Source organism: Dama dama, chromosome 19, assembly GCF_033118175.1.
Source record: "Dama dama isolate Ldn47 chromosome 19, ASM3311817v1, whole genome shotgun sequence".
Classification (NCBI taxonomy): domain Eukaryota; kingdom Metazoa; phylum Chordata; class Mammalia; order Artiodactyla; family Cervidae; genus Dama; species Dama dama.
In genome coordinates, this window is record NC_083699.1 from 11318352 (window position 1) to 11335601 (window position 17250).

At 38.2% G+C, this 17250-nt stretch overlaps 1 protein-coding gene across 2 annotated transcripts in view; it reads right to left on the bottom strand.

Moving 5' to 3' along the window:
* Nucleotides 1–17250, bottom strand: part of VEPH1 (ventricular zone expressed PH domain containing 1) — a 248514-nt gene that overhangs the window by 51315 nt on the left and 179949 nt on the right. For both annotated transcript variants that reach the window (XM_061167858.1, XM_061167857.1), the window contains exon 9: nt 2810–2949. In XM_061167858.1, the coding sequence (XP_061023841.1) occupies nt 2810–2949 (140 nt within the window). The remainder of the gene's footprint in view (nt 1–2809; nt 2950–17250) is intronic.

Below are 17250 nucleotides of genomic sequence, written 5' to 3' on the forward strand. Positions count from 1 at the left end.
CATGGATACATCTGGGAATTTCTTGATTATAATCGGAAACATATACAGCATATGACCATTCACTTAAAAAAGAGCAGGACCTGATTTAATTAATCATCATTCCAAAAAGGTCCATTTGGACTGGAATCTCTTAATTTGAGAACTCCATCATGAGTCTGTAAACTGACAGAGAAAGGAAAGAGTCTAGCCCAGCATACTAGGCTAGTACGGGTTTCTAACTATCAAGTCAAAGATATGATTTTTAGTTATCCCAAAGTCAGGTTTCATCCAGATCACACAGTATCAAAGGTGCAGAAAAAGAAAGGAAACATTACAGAAAAAAGAACAACAAAAAAAACCATCATAAACAGATGTTCGTTGGTGATTTTGCTCAAAGAGAAAAACAAAGGAGCAGACTAAGTCAATAAAATAAGACAGAAGGGGCAAAAATAAAATCATGCTTTCTTGGTCTGTTTTCAGAAAACTGACAACTGAAGAATAAAGCCAAAGATGAAACCAAGTACAAAATCACTGGTGAAAACTGTTTGAAAAACGTTATTAAAGTAGGAGAAGAAGGTCTTTATTTCAAGAAAAGGAAGAAAATCAATGCTGTTTTTTTAAATTCACATACAATTTGTTTTGTGCTGGGTCTTGGTTGCTGCACACAGGCTTTCTCTAGTTGCGGGGAGTCGGGGCTCCTCTTTGCTGCAGCACACGGGCTTCTTGTCCCTCTGGTTTCCCTCTCTTGTTGGGGAGCACAGGCTCTAGGCTGTATGGGCTTTGGTAGTTGAGGCAGGCGGGCTCAGTAGTTGTGGCCCACGGGCTTAGATGCTCTGAGGCATGTGGAATCTTGCCAGACCAGGAATCAAACCTGTGTCCCCTGCATTGGCAGGTGGACTCTTATCCACTGTACCACCAGGGAGGTCCCTATATTCATATACAATTTGATTCACATCAAAATATCGGTTGTTCTCTACAAGATATGATTAAGTGTTCCTGAGACTTCATATAGAAAATGATGGTATCCCTGAGGCATGTCTAAATTGTCTCTTTTCTTTCTTATTATAGTTTCACTTTACAACTATGATACATTCCGCATTAAAATTCATTTTTTTCTTAATAAGCCTGCCCCATTTTATAAAGAAACATAACTATCTGATTAGTGTCTTTCATTGGGACTATTACAGAAATATTTTATTAATAGAAGTAAATAAACTTATTATTCAGTTCAGTTCAGTTCAGTCATTCAGTCATGTCCTACTCTTTGCGACCCCATGAACCGCAGCACGCCAGGCCTCCCTGTCCATCACCAACTCCTGGGGTCCACCCAAACCCATGTCCATCGAGTCAGTGATGCCATCCAACCATCTCATCCTGTCATCCCCTTCTCCTCCTGCCCTCAATCTTTCCCAGCATCAGGGTCTTTTCCAAAGAGTCAGCTCTTCACATCAGGTGGCCAAAGTATTGGAGCTTTAGCTTCAACATCAGTCTTTCCAATAAACACCCAAGACTGATCTCCTTTAGGATGGACTGGTTGGATCTCCTTGCAGTCCAAGGGACTCTCAAGAGTCTTCTGCAACACCACAGTTCAAAAGCACCAATTCTTCAGTGCTCAGCTTTCTTTATAGTCCAACTCTCACATCCATACATGACCACTGGAAAAACCATAGCTTTGACTAGACGGACCTTTGTTGGCAAAGTAATGTTTCTGCTTTTTAATATGCTATCTAGGTTGGTCATAACTTTCCTTCCAAGGAGTAAGCATCTTTTAATTTCAGGGCTGCAATCACCATCTGCAGTGATTTTGGAGCCCAGAAAAACAAAGTCAGCCACTGTTTCCACTGTTTCCCCATCTATCTGCCAAGAAGTGATGGGACCGGATGCCATGATCTTAGTTTTCTGAATGTTGAGTTTTAAGCCAACTTTTTCAGTCTCCTCTTTCACTCTCATCAAGAGGTTCTTTAGTTCTTCTTCACTTTCTGCCATAAGGGTGGTGTCATCTGCATATCTGAAGTTATTGATATTTCTTCTGGCAATCTTGATTCCAGCTTGTACCTGGTCTAATTTTTAACCATTTTGTAACATTTGCATTCTCCTTTTTCTGCCTCTACCCTCTCTCTGTTCCTGCCTGCAACCCCCATTTTGTTTTAAACACAAGTGAAGACCACTGGGTCAGGGGTCAGGCAGTCTGAGTTCTGTCCTTCAATTTGCTTATTTGGAAAAATGATGTCTAAGATCCCTCCTGTTACTAACAGTTTGTAATCTATATCCAAGTTTTACTGAAAGTTTAATGCCTTCAAAATAAGCATTTCCAAACAAGAATCTTTTTTTGATGCTAAAAATCTTTGCATCAAATTCTTTCTTGTTTAAACTCCTCTTTATGTAACTTTACCTCTATACATAAATTCTATACAGAAAAGTGGCATTCCAGTGTTTTAACAATATCAAAAAAAATATGCTGACTTTAAAGTTATTTGGATATTGAGAAATAATGGCTAGTTCTCCATAAGGAAAGCTGTCCACACCCAGTAAGTGATTTTTTGTTGGTATCATTGAACAAAAAATATTTTCCCATTTATTCTTTTTTTTTTAAGAGCAAAAGGATATTCAAGATAATAATAGGCTTGTCTTCCTGATTACTAATCTAGGGCCTTTTATAAAGAAACTATCCTAAAATATAGAAAAAAAATCCATGTTAAAAATTACTAATGAAATGTGTATGCACGTTGTTATTTGCATATTACTCTGGTCAAAGAGTAATTCAGTAAAAATGACTATAAACTCATACCTGGCTCATTAAGGAGCCATGCTGAACTTGACTTATACATACCTGCTGAAATAGGAACATGATTTGGATCCATGGCTGAGGTTCTTGACTGATGAGAGTAAAACTGGATTTACTGTAGAGGCAGTAATGACCCTTCAGGGAACAAGTGAAGAACAGCTTTGCTACACAACTTCTAAGAGAATCTGGAAACAAATACACATAGCATTAAGCATTAGATTCTTCCCAGAGTTACACCTTACACTTCAACATACAAACACCTTTAGAACTACATTCTTTAGTTTTTAGTCTCTGAGCTAATACCTTCAACAACTGTCGATTTGGGGGTAGATCCATCTTATGGAATGTAGATTAATATGAAGTTGCTTTAAGCGAGTGTATTCAATCCCTCTTTCTCTTTTATTAACAATGCATGAGAAGTCTCCAAGCAAGTCGCAAGGGAGGGAAAAAAAAAACGCTCTTAACCAATGAAAAGGGAGACAGGTGTCATTTCCATCTGAGCGGGCACTTTGAAATGATAACCTGAGAAGCATAAGCAAATGAATGAAGGAAATCCAGGCATTTTTCTGGGCAGAGATGGTGTGCCATGGCCAGGGCACTGCTCCCTTGGTTACACGGAGGCCACAGGGACAACCTCCAGAATAACTCTGGCCCGGAGTGTGGCTTCCTGTGAACGAGCCTGGTTTGACAAGATCATTTCATCTTGAAGAGCTTCAAGCAGGAAAACTTAAAGCAATCAGCCTTTAGGGGCAAGAAAGCGGGGGAACATGGTGGTGGCAGCATAGAGCAGAGGTGGTGAAGAACTGTGCTGAGGAGTCATTTGATATTTACAACCCTACAAGATGGGTGTTAACTTTTTTTTTTCTCCAGTTGCCACACATGGGATCTAGATGCCAGGGATCAAACCCAGGGATTTGGGAGCACAGAGTTTTAGCCACTGGAGCACCAGAGAACTCCCCAGGTGTTAACTATTTCTATTGTAAATATGAGGAAACCTAGCCCATTAAAGGGTCAGCTTATTGAACCATTGTGATTGCCTTGTTCACCCCTCTAGGCCTGGCATGTGCTAAGATGCTCTAAAGAGAGTATCTGCAGAGATGAATGAGGCTCAAGGATCCAGAAAAAAATCACTCAATTCTGCCCAGTCTGTGGCAGAACCAGGATTTGAACTCAGCCAAACTTTTGCCACATTGAGATGCTTTAGGCCCTACCATACTAGGAATTTTTAAATCTGCAGAGTAATACAGATAGCTCATGGGGTAATTATTATTTCAGAATTAATCTGACATTTTAAATGAGATACTTTGAAAATAGATTCATTATGCCATGCTAGCAAAAACAGAAATAGACTAGAGTTTATTAAAAGTTGATGGGAACTCTAATTAGATGGTAGAGTCAGTCCCACCCATGAGAGTCTATGGGATTCCCTAGAGAATTGTGGGGAGGTGAGCAGCTTGACTGCATACAATCAGGGCTCAGTCCTGAGGAATAACAGGCTTTTGGGAAAGAGTTTGGAAGATTTAAGGGAGGGTGGCCAATGACAGATCAAAGAAGATGACAATGGAAACCAAACAATAAAACCACAGGGCAATTTAGAAATATATTTAGAAATTTTAGTAAATAACAGCTTTCTGTGTGATTCTGACCATTGGTATGAAAGAGGACTAGCTTTCATGAAGTTTGTTGTTTGGGGGAATTTGATCATTCAAAATCCTTGTATGAAATCAGAAATCATTTCTGCATTCTCTGGGTGAATGGCTTACAAATTCAGTAGAAAAGACCAGGAGTCCTATCACTGATAATAAAAGACTTGATAGAATAGAGCACAATATACACTTATCATTTGCCCTATTGGAAATCATTTGACAATGGCAATTAAAAATACTTTTTTGGCACTGATGCTTTGAAAAATTGAATTTAAAGTAATCAATACTAGAGAAGGCAGAAACCAAGTATTCCATAAGAGCACACACACACAAATGGTTCTACTAGAAATCAATCTAGCCATAATGGATACATTGAGACAGCACTCTGTCTGTTAATAACTTCAACAACTGTCGATTTGGGAGCAGATCCATCTTATGGAATGTAGATTAAAATGAAGTTTCTTTAAGCAAGTGTATTAAATCCCTCTTTCTCTTTTGATTAACAATGCATGAGAAGTCTCCAAGCAAGTCGCAAGGGAGGGAAAAAAACACCTGCTTTAATCAAAAGATTCAAAAGGGCAAGTTCATTTGTATGAACCTGTGGAGTAGCTTGATGTAAGCTGGACTTCAGGCCTGTGCCATGAAAAAAGTGTTTTTACTTTTTTCCTTCCCCTAAATTACTCCTCATTCATGTTTTCTTTTGAAAATGAACATTGATTCAATTTATTTTACTTGTCCTGATCTACCAGCTTGTTATACACAAATGACAGGAGTCCCAGATCACAGAAAATGGACAAAGTAGTAGAAGAGAGACTGTCACCTAGAAGTATATACAGCGACTATAAAAACACATCAGTTCTGTGATGTAAGTATTAGTTGCTCAGTCGTGTCCAACTCTCTGCAACCCCATGGACTGACTGTAGCCCTCCAGGCTCCTCTGTCCATGGGATTCTCCAGGCAAGAATACTGGAGTGGGTTTCCATTTCCTTCTCCATCTGTGATATAAGGGTTTGTTAATACTTATAGTAAACTGGATCTGTTTCAATATTTTCCTCATTTTTTTTTCCTGAGCTTTGCTGGATTAGAAAGTTTTCTCAACACTAACATTTAGCTGCTATTTTTTCTCTGTAATTTTCTCCCTTCTGTTCATTCCATGATATTGAATGGTGAACATGCAATAAATGGTGTTGGATGAATGAATGGATGTCAGACAGTGTGCAGAGACCAAGAGAAGCCATGATGTTGACATTGCTCTTAAGAAGTTTATGGTAAAATGGGAGAAACACCTATAAATGATGGTTGTAAATTAAGTCCATGGAGGGACAAGCAGTGTGGACCACTCGAAGGAAGCAGCTATTATCCTTGGGGAGCCAGGGGAGGCTTCATGGAGGAGGAAATATTTGAGGTGACCTTGAAAGCTAACCAAGATTTTGAACTTAGAAAAAGTATGAGAGAGACAAGCATTTTAAGTGTAGCGAACACCCTGAAAAAAATCACATAAGGCATGAATGTTCAAGGTAATTCCAGGTAGTAAGGTTAGTGTATCTGGTTTATTATGGTATTTTTTACCTAAGCAACTGATGCTCAAACTGTTATTTATTTTTCTAGAAATGTTGAAGAGAGAGGAGGTCATGCTTTGATAAACACACACCAGATCTGATTGTTATTTCTTTACTTTTGGTATACTGTAGCTTATTTTTATAAAAAAATCAAAGGGTTTGGTTTGGTCTTTAAAAATATTGAAGTTAACATGAACAGCAATAATTGTATAATATAATGTGTTGTAAGCTGAAATAACCCAAATATATACACATTACACACGGATAGCTTTAAAGACATGATTTAAAATATAAGAGCATTTGTTCTTATTTTTGAGTCAAAGTATTTTAAGAATCATTTTGGAATTCTTTTTTTCCCGAGCTTTGCTGGTGTAAAAAGTTCTCTCAACATTAACAATCAGTTGCTAATTTCTCTCTGTAATTTTCTCCCTCCTGTTCAATCCATGGTATTGAATGGTGGGCATGCAATAAATGGTGTTGGATAATGAACGGGTGTCAGACACTGTGTAGAGACCAAGAGAACCCATGATGTTGACATTACTCTAAAAAAGTGTACAGCCAAATGGGAGAAACACCTATAACAATGATTGTAAATTAAGTTCACTGAGGGACATGCGATGCCAGCCACTCAGAGCAATGAGTGGCTGTTATCTTTGGGGAGCCAGGGAAGCTTCATGGAGGAGGAAATATTTGAGGTGACCTTGAAAAAGGTTAACTTCAGTATTTTTAAGGACCAAACCAAATCCTTTGATTTTTTTTTTTACAAAAATAAGCTACAGTCTACCAAAAGTAAAGGAATAACAAAAAAAAGGACTTTCTTTTTCTCTTTCCCCCCACTTTTCTCCTACACTTCATATGCTTTTATTCTTGCACTGCACGCACTGTACTGTGTTAAATTTTTGTTATTAATGATATTTTTAAATAAGGTTTTATTTTACAATACATTTAGATTTACAGAAAAATTACATGTATAATTTTTATACATATTGTATATAATTATAATGAAATGAAAGTTGCTCAGTTGTTTCTGATTCTTTGCAACCTCATGGACTGCAGCCAACAAGGCCCCTCTGTCCATGAAATTCTCCAGGCAAGAATACTGGAGTGGGTAGCCTTTCCCTTCTCCGAGGGATCTTGCTGACCCAGGGATCAAACCTGTGTCTCCTTCACTGCAGGCAGATTCTTTACTGTCTGAGCCACCAGGAAAGCCATTATTTACAGTATATGAATATGTAATTATTATATATATATATTTACATATTGTATTAAGTTACAATATATAGGGTTCTCTATATACTTTACACTTGATTTATCCTGTTTTAATATCTTAAGTTGGTATGATATTGTTTGTTATAATTAATAAACCAATGTGCATGAATACATGCATGTTCAGTCACTTCTGTCGTGTCCCTCTTCACGACCCTATGGACTATAGCCTGCCCATCTCCTCTGTCCATGGAATTTCCCAGGCAAGAATACTAGAGTGGGTTGCCATGCCCGGCTCCAGGGGATTTTCCCAGCTCCGGGGTCAAACCCATGTCTCCTGAATCTCCTGCATTGCAGGGGGATTCTTTACTGCTGAGCTACCAGGGAAGTCCTGATAAACCAATATTGACACATTATTATAAACCTAAGGCTACAGTTTATTCAGATTTCCTTAGTTTATACCTAGTGTCTTTTTTCCTATTTCAGGATCCCACACAACATTATTCATTGTGTCTCCTTTGGCTCCTCTGGGCTGTGACAATTTCTCAGACTTTCCATGTGTTTGATAACCTTGAGAGTTTTTTTGACCTTGAGAGTCTTGCAGAGTACTTTTGTTAGGTATTTTGTAAAATGTTTCTTAGTTGGGATTGGCTGTTTTTCTCATGAGTAGACTGAGATTTCCGATTGAGGGGAGGAAAACCAGAGAGGTCAAGTGCCATTTTGCTTGTATCATATGGAGAGTACATTTATCTACATGACTCATGACTAGTGATGCTGATCTTGAACATCTGGTTGAGGTAGTGTTTGCCAGGTTTCTCCACTATAAAGTTACTCTTCCCCCTCCACTTTCCACATTGCCCTCTCTGAAAAGAAGTCACAATGTGTAACCCATACTTAAAGAGTGGGGGGTAGCTTCACCTCCTGAGGGCAGAATAGCTACATAAATCATGTGGAATTCTGCACAAATTTGTCTCTTCCTCTTCTAGTTATTACATTCAAATTATTTAGTCAATTTTTCCATCAGTATGTATTCATGGATATTTATTTTATAATTCAACATTATTTTACTTATTCCATTGCTCTGATTTTTCCAGATTTGGCCACAGGGAGCTCTTTCAGTTGGCTCCTGTGTCCACTGCATGCTAACTGACTTCAGTCATGTCTGACCCTTTGCAACCCCATGAACTGTATAGCCCACTATTCTCCTCTGTCCATGAAATTTCCCAGGCAAGACTACTGGAATGGGTTGCCACTTCCTCCTCCAGGGGACCTTCCTGATCCAGGCATCGAACCCGTGTCTTGCATTGCCTGAATAGGCAGGCGGGTTCTTTATCACTGGTGCCACCTGGGAAGCCCTGTGTCCATTAGATACGCAGCCATCATTATGTGCATGGCTTTTTGTTTGCTTTTTAAAGTCACTTCCTTACTTACATCTTACATACAAGATGCTCCAGGCTCATTTTGCATGTTTCCTGACCTGTCTTAGAATTAGCTGTTTCTCTAAGGAGTTTTGGTTTCTTTCACTGAAGAATTGTGTTAGAAACTAAGATCTAGGTATTGTGTATGTTTGTTGCTACTGGGGTATCATTGTTCTTTGGTCCCTTCAGGCAACAAAGCAGGGAAATTATGTGTGTATATATGCATATATCTATTATAAGTATTTATATATGCAACCATCTATATTTATATTAAGGTAAACATGAGTTCGGGCTTTTCAGTTAGCACTAGTGGTAAAGAGACCACCTGCTAATGCAGGAGACATAAGAGATGCAGGTTCGATCCCTGGGTTGGGAAGATCCACTGGAGGAGGGCATGGCAACCCACTCCAGTATTCTTGCCTGGAGAATCCCATAGACAGAGGAGCCTGGAGGGCTCCGGTCCATAGGGTCACAAACAGTCAGACATGACTGAAGTGACTTAGCATGCGTGCATCAAAATATAAGTTCATATCGTGGTTTCAATTCATATTCATTACCACATGTATTGTTCTAGACTCCATCCCTTGCTTATCTGTTAACTCTCACTTGAACATCAAGAAGCCTGAGTCCCACTGTTAGTATTTTTATCTGTCAATTGTAGGAAGCACAGTTCTTTTCCTCTCCCTTTCCCTATCTTTCCTGCCCTCCTTCCCTTTCTCCCTCCTTTCTCTCTTACAAATAGTTGTGTATTTAGTATCCACCAGTGTACCTGGCATAGAGAAGCCTACCTCAAAACATAATAATAATCTTTTATTATATTCTTTCTGCTTCTTTCTGGAGCAACAATAAACCAGTAGGATATTCCCATGAAAGTAACAAGAAATAAAAATAGTAATAATACAATATTAATTTTCATGATAAAATTTTATCTTAATTTTAACTAAGCATTCCACATCATCATATCTGGCATGAAAGATATAGCTATTTGTTAATCTGAACATTTTTTGTTAGTTTCAGTTCAGTCACTCAGTTGTGTCCAACTTTTCACAACCCCATGGACTACAGCACGCCAGGCTTCCCTGTCCATCACCAACTCTTGGAGCTTACTCAAACTCATGTCCATAGCATCAGTGATGCCACCTGCCATCTCATCCTCTGTTGTCCCCTTGTCCTCCCACCTTCAATCTTTCCCAGCATCAGGGTCTTTTCCAATGACTCGATTCTTTGCATCAGGTGGCCAAAGTATTGGAGTTTCAGCTTCAACATCAGTCCTTCCAATCAATATTCAGGACTGACTTCCTTTAGGATTGACTGGTTGGATCTCCTAGCAGTCCAAGGGACTCTCAAGAGTCCTCTCCAACACCACAGTCCAAAGGCATCAATTCTTCAGTGCTCAGCTTTCTTTATAGTCCAACTCTCACATCTATAAATGACTACTGGAAAAACTATAGCTTTGACTAGACGGACCTTTGCTGACACAGTAATGTCTCTGTTTTTTTAATATGATGTCTAGGTTGGTCATAACTTTTCTTCCAAGGAGTAAGCATCTTTTAATTTCATGGCTGCAGTCACCATCTGCAGTGATTTGGTAGGCCCCCAAAATAAAGTCTCTCACTGTTTCCATTGTTTCCCCATCTATTTGCCATGAAGTGATGGGACCAGATGCCATGATCTTAGTTTTCTGAATATTGAATTTTAAGCCAACTTTTTCATGTTCCTCTTTTACTTTCATCAAGAGGCTCTTTAGTTCTTCTTCACTTTCTGCCATAAGGGTGGTGTCATCTGCATTTCTGAGGTTATTGATATTTCTCCTGGCAATCTTGATTCCAGCTGTGTTTCATCCAGCCCTGCATTTTGCATGGTGTACTCTGCATAAAAGTTAAATAAGCAGGGTGACAATATACAGCCCTGGCATACTTTTCTGATTTGGAACCAGTCAGTTGTTCCACGACCAGTTCTAACTGTTGCTTCCTGACCTGCATACAGATTTCTCAGGAGGCAGGTAAGGTGGTTTGGTATTCCCATTTCTTGAAGAATTTTCTACAGTTTGTTGTGATCCACACAGTCAAAGGCTTTGGCGTAGTCAATAAAGCAAAAGTAGATATTTTTCTGGAACTCTCTTATTTTTTGATGATCCAGCGATGTTGGCAATTTGATCTCTGGTTCCTCTGCCTTTTCTAAATCCAGCTTGAACATCTGGAAGTTCACGGTTCACGTACTGTTGAAGCCTGGCTTGGAGAATTTTGAGCATTACTTTGCTAGTGTGTGAGATGAGTGCAATTGTGCGGTAGTTTGAGCATTCTTTGGCATTGCCTTTTTGGGGGGCTGGAATGAAAACTGACCTTTTCCAGTTCTGTGGCCACTGCTGACAAATTTGCTGGCATATTGGATGCAGCACTTTCACAGCATTATCTTTTAGGATTTGAAATAGCTCAACTGGAATTCCATCACCTCCACTAGCTTTGTTCACAGTGATGCTTCCTAAGGCCCACTTGACTGTGCATTCCAGGATGTCTGGCTCTAGGTGAGTGATCATACCATCATGGTTATCTGGGTCATGAACATTTTTTTTTGTATAGTTCTCTGCATTCTTGCCACCTCTTTTTTAATATCTTCTGCTTCTGTTAGGTCCATATCATTTTTGTCCTCTGTTGTGCCCATCTTTCCATGAAATGTTCCCTTGGTATCTCTAATTTTCTTGAAGAGATCTCTAGTTTTTCTCACTCTATTGTTTTCCTGTATTTCTTTGCATTGATCACTGAGGAAGGCTTTCTTATCTCTCCTTGCTATTTTTTGGAACTCTGCATTCAGATGGGTATATCTTTCCTTTTCTCCTTTGCCTTTAGCTTCTCTTCTTTTCTCAGCTATTTGTAAGGCCTTGTCAGACAACCATTTTGCCTTTTTGTGTTTCTTTTTCCTGGGGATGGTCCTGATCACTGCCTCCTGTACAATGTCCTTAGTTTAGCCATTTCTATTTTAGCTATATTCTCAATGCTAGTAATTTTGTTATTATCCCAGTAAAGAAATAATTCTGTATTCATTTTGTGGCTGTAAAACATTAATGGAAGAAAAACTAGAAATATAAATCTACCAATTAACTTTTTAGAAAGCATATTAAAATTAGAAATAGTCCTAAATGATATCATAACATTTCAGAAAAGAATTATATTCTACCACCATACCACCCCTGAACATAACTAATCTTGTCAGAAAGGAGTTATAATTTATAATATTTTAAAAGTCTAGTGGAAATTTGAAATCAAGAAAATCATAATCAAAAGTAAAAATCAGATTTTATTGTGTGTGTGTACTACTTAAAATATTAGAGTAAGTTGATATGTGGAATAACAAATATCAGTATTCACTTTTGTATCAATCACTCCATTACATGTTTTATATAATTATCACTTAATCCTCATAATTATCTATTAGTATCTCTTTTCACTTAAGGGGTTAAAGAGTCAGAGTTAAATGACTTAATCAAGTGAGACACAGAGCCAGGATTTAGACCCAAGTTCCTTAAAATGTTAAGACCCATGTTTTGTTCACAAAGTGATATGACCTCCTGCAAAGTCATATTGTTTAATGGTCTTGAACATCCCCGGTTGAGCTACCTGTAGCTTCTGCAGGAACAGGATGGACAATCCAAAACAAACTGCCAGTACCTTTAACAAGACAACATAAGTTGTTCAGGCTTAGAAATATAACCTAAGGCATTAATTTCTTTGCAATTACTATATAGTCAACATAATCCTCTAACCTGAGGGTAAGACAGACCTTTTCATAAATCTAAAAAGCTGTGGAAAATCAATAAAGAGATGCTCTTTATAGGCCTGTGTGAATTGGGAATAATTGGTCTCTTTCATCCTCAAATGTGGTAGGAGGATGTAAAGGGGATTCTAAACTCAGAGGGAATAAACAAGATAACTGGGCTTAGAGCTTTTGAAGGTAGAGAAACCTGTAGAAAAAGGTGAAGGAATACTGTAGTGGTAACTGTGATGCCCTGAGATTCTCTGCTAACAGTTGATAACTTTGACTATTTTTCTAAACATCCTAGATCTGAGAAACACACCATTCTTCTTGGGAGATGAGACACTTAATAATTCATCTCCCAGGGTGGTCCTTATATCTAATCCATGCCATTATATACTTTTTATTTAGAGACAAGTGCCTTTTATGAATAAAAATAGAGTATGACTGATTTTTTTTATAGTAAGTAGAAATATTAAAGAGTTGGCTTTATTTCTTGGAAAAAGAAATGTTAACTCTTTTCAATTCTTTACCAAACTTATAATTTGAAAGCTCTCTCCCAGCTAAATAAGGGCCAAATGAACGTGTTTGGCTTATTTCCCAGATTTTCAACTGAATTATTCTTCTCCATATCCAAACTATATTTCTAGAATGATTTATAAAAACTCAAGCACAGGAATATCTCTGCAGAAATTGCTGGATTGAAAGCATTCACACATTGAACATACCATAGATAAGCAACAAATTCAGAGAAGGCATTTGAAGAACTTGCTAGCGAATTTTCATTGACTACTTGCTTTGAGGGCTTCCCTAGTGGTTCAGACAGTAAAGAATTCAGCTGCAGTGTGAGAGACCTGGGTTTGACCCCTGGGTTAGGAAAATCAACCCATTCCAGTATTCTTCCTTGGTGAATCCCCAAGGACAGAGGAGCCTGGCAGGCTACAGTCCATGGGGTTGCAAAGAGTTAGACACGACAATGACTAACACTTTCACTTGCTTCATACCTAGGTATAAGTGTAACAGATTACAACAAATCCTTGTGAAGTAGGTTTAGTTATCCCCACTTTTGCTGTTGTTTAGTCACTAAGTCAGGTCTGACTCTTTTGCAACCCCATGGACTATAGCCCACCACGCTCCTCTGTCCCTGGAATTTCCCAGGCAAGAATACTGGAGTTGGTTGCCATTTCCTTCTCTAGGGGATCTTCCTGACCCAGGGATCAAACCCACATCTTGTACACTGGCAGATGGATTCTTTTCTGCTGAGTCACCAGGGAAGCCCTATCCTCAGTTTACAGAGAAGGAAATCTCAACATCAAACTTCTAGGAAGCAACTGAGCTGAATTTGAACCCAGGTTCCAAAGTCTGTGCTCTTTCCAGTATATTATTGAACAGCTCAGATAAAATAGAGGCAATAGAGGTATCTAAAAAAGGAAATATTGTTCAATGAAAAAAGCACTGGCCCAGGAGTCAGACAACCAGGACCTTAGTGGGTAGACTCATGTTATCTCTTCTATCTTCTGACTTATCTGTAAAAATGATGGCAGGCCAAAGCTGATCTAAAATAGACTTTTGAAAATTTTATGTTTCTAATTGCTTATTATCTTTCTTTTTCTGCTGGATTGTAAGCTCCATGAGGGTAAGGATGTTTTATTGTGGTAAAATAAGTATAACACAAATTTCCCATTTTAACCATTTTCCAAAGTGCAGTTTAGTGGCATTCAAGTACATTCACACTGCTGCGCAATCATCACTGCCATCCCTCTGCAGAGCATTTCATTTGCCCCAACTGAAAATCTGTAAAACTCTAACTCTCCATTTCCCTCTCTCCCAAAACCCTAGGAAACCACTATCCTGTTTTCTGCATTTATGAATTTGACTACTCTAAGTGCTTCATACAAGTGGGATCATATATAAAGGATCATATTTATCTTCTCATGTCTGGCTTATTTCACTCAGTATAACGTCTTCAAGTTTCATATACGTTGTAGAATGGATCAGAATTTTATTCCTCTTTAAGGCTGAATAATTTTCCACTGTAGGCATACAGCACATTTTGTTTATCTATCCATCATTCACCTGTCAATGGACATTTGGGCTGTTCCCACCTTTCAGCTAAACATGGGTGTACAAATATCTCTTTTAGATCCTGATCTCAATTCTTTTGGATATATACCTGGAAGTGAGATTGTCAGGTCACATGGTGAATCTATGTTTAAGTTTTTAGAAACTGCAATGCTAGGATGTACTTTTTAGCCTGGAAATTCTATGATTCAATGAGGGCCTATAGGGGCCCATGAAGAAATGTGTTTTTGACGATTGCGCAAAGCAGGGTTGTACATCTGCCAAGGCTGCCAGGACTTGCTATCAAGTGCTCCGTGCAGGACAGACGGCAACAGGGTCTGTTGGAGTAGACTTCCCGCTTCTGTTTGACACTAGCCAGATAGGACCCATTGAAACTATTTCTTCCATTCTCCGTTTAATTCTCCTATGATATATTGCAAAGACATGGAATTCAAATACTGATGCTGAATGAATGAATAATACTGTTATTTAACTATATAAATATCCTAAACTGGACAGAAAAGAAAATGGGAGGAAATGAAACTGGTAATTTGTCTGATGAGAACACTGTCAAAGTATTTTAAAAATCATGTTTTTGAAGTCAAATATAAATTATAATTTTTTTGGGAAAAAGTAGAACAAACTCACCACTTAAAAATACTCTTGCTTTTGCCTGGAAAAAAAAATGTAACAAGACATCACAAGCCAGTGTGGACCACTTATCAAACTTTAATTCCATATGATTTGCAAAGTTAATTTTTATCTTAGGCTGAAATTACATTTTCCTGCCACTACCCTATTCAAGTTTAGAGGTTTTGAACAGAATAACAATTATTTCACAACTTTGATGCAGGAAATGAAGAAAAATGTTCCAAGGTAAAAAAAAAACACTAGATTCTCAAAAGTGAAGATGAATTTCTGAAATGAGTTTGAAATAATGAATAATTTCTCAGTGTCAAAAGACATTGCTTTAATCATCTTGGTATTTCCAGGGCTGGGTTCTATAGGGATAGAAATGTGATTTGTTAGCACACTATTGGGTGCTAAAGAAAGACTACCAAATTTCTCATCTGATAAAGAATCTAGGGCAGGAAGGTGACAGGAAAGAGGACTGTCTCATTTTTACTAAGTTCTATTTATGACATTATTGACAGAAATACATGATCCCTTCTCATAAGGTGGTTTGCCTCTGGCCAAATCACATGCATGCATGTACAACATCCCCACCCATGTTTTCCCACTCATGGCAAAAATTCCAGCCAGCTGTCAAACAAGCATGATAGATACTTTTGTTCTGAATCATCAGAATGAAATAAAATTCTTCTGCAAGTGATTGCCTTAATAATGCATATTAAATTCAGAGACACAAGGGAAATTTGGTAATTTTGTATTCAGAAATATGTAAAATATAGGTGTACAAAGTTCTATTTTGGAAAAAAAGAGTCAAAATTATATACTAGTATATAAACCCATATATTTATATAAATGTATGGGAGAAAGCTCTGTAAAACTATACATCAACCATTGACTCTGATTATTTCTGGGTTGAGAAGTGGGATTAGGGTGGGGAGCATATACTTTTTACTCCATATATTGTCACCCTGCTTAGTTAACTTATATGCAGAATACATCATGCAAAATGCTGGGCTAGATGAAGCACAAGCTACAATCAAGATTGCCAGATTATCAGTAACTTCAGATTTGCAGATGCCACCACCCTTATGGCAGAAAGTAAAGAGAAACTAAAGAGCCTCTTGATGAAGGTGAAAGAGGAGAGAGAAAAAGCTGGCTTAAAACTCAATATTCAGAAAACTAAGATCATGGCATCTGGTCCCAACACGTCATGGCAAATAGATGGGGAAACAATGGAAAAAGTGAGAGACTTTATTTTTTGGGGCTTCCAAATCACTGCAGATGGTGACCGCAGCCATGATATTAAAAGATGCTTACTCCTTGGAAGGAAAGTTATGACCAACCTAGACATCATATTAAAAAGCAGAGACATTACTTTGCTGACAAAGATCCGTATTAGTCAAAGCTATAGTTTTTCCAGTAGTCATGTATGGATGTGAGAGTTGGACCATAAAGAAGGTTGAATGCTGAAGAATTGATGCCTTTGAGCTGTGGTATTGCAGAAAATGCTTGAAGAGTCTCTCGAACTGCAAGGATATCAAACCAGTCAATCCTAAATGAAATCAATCCTGAATATTGATTGGAAGGACTGATGTTGAAGCTGAAACTCCAATACTTTGGCCACCTGATGCAAAGAACTGACTCACTGGAAAAGACCCTGATACTGGGAAGAATTGAAGGCAGGAGAAGGGGGTAACAGAGGATGAGATGGTTGATGGCATCACTGACTCAATGGACATGAGTTTGATTAAGCTCCAGGAGATGGTGAAGGACAGGGAAGCCTGGCATGCTGAATTCCACGGGGTCGCAGATTTGGATATGACTAAGCAACTGAACAACAACAAATTCTCTATTATTTTAATTCTTTTATTTTGGGTTTATTTATGTATTTTTAAATAATACGATTGCTTTACTTTTATTTTTTTGGCTGCACTGGGCAGCTTGTGGGATCTTTGTTCCCCCACCACGTATTGAACCAGATCCCCTGACAGTCAGAGCACCAAGTCCCAACCACTGTACTGCCAGGGACTCCCCATCCTTATGGGTTTATATACATGTGTTAATAGTTTAAAAAGAAAAAAAAAATCATACACAATTAAGAGGTTGGTATTAGATAAAGGAGGTAATTTAAATGATGTCTCACAAAATTACCATGCAATGAGGCTAATATTTATAGTTTTTGACACACTTTTCTCTTTTGCCTTCCTGAGTTC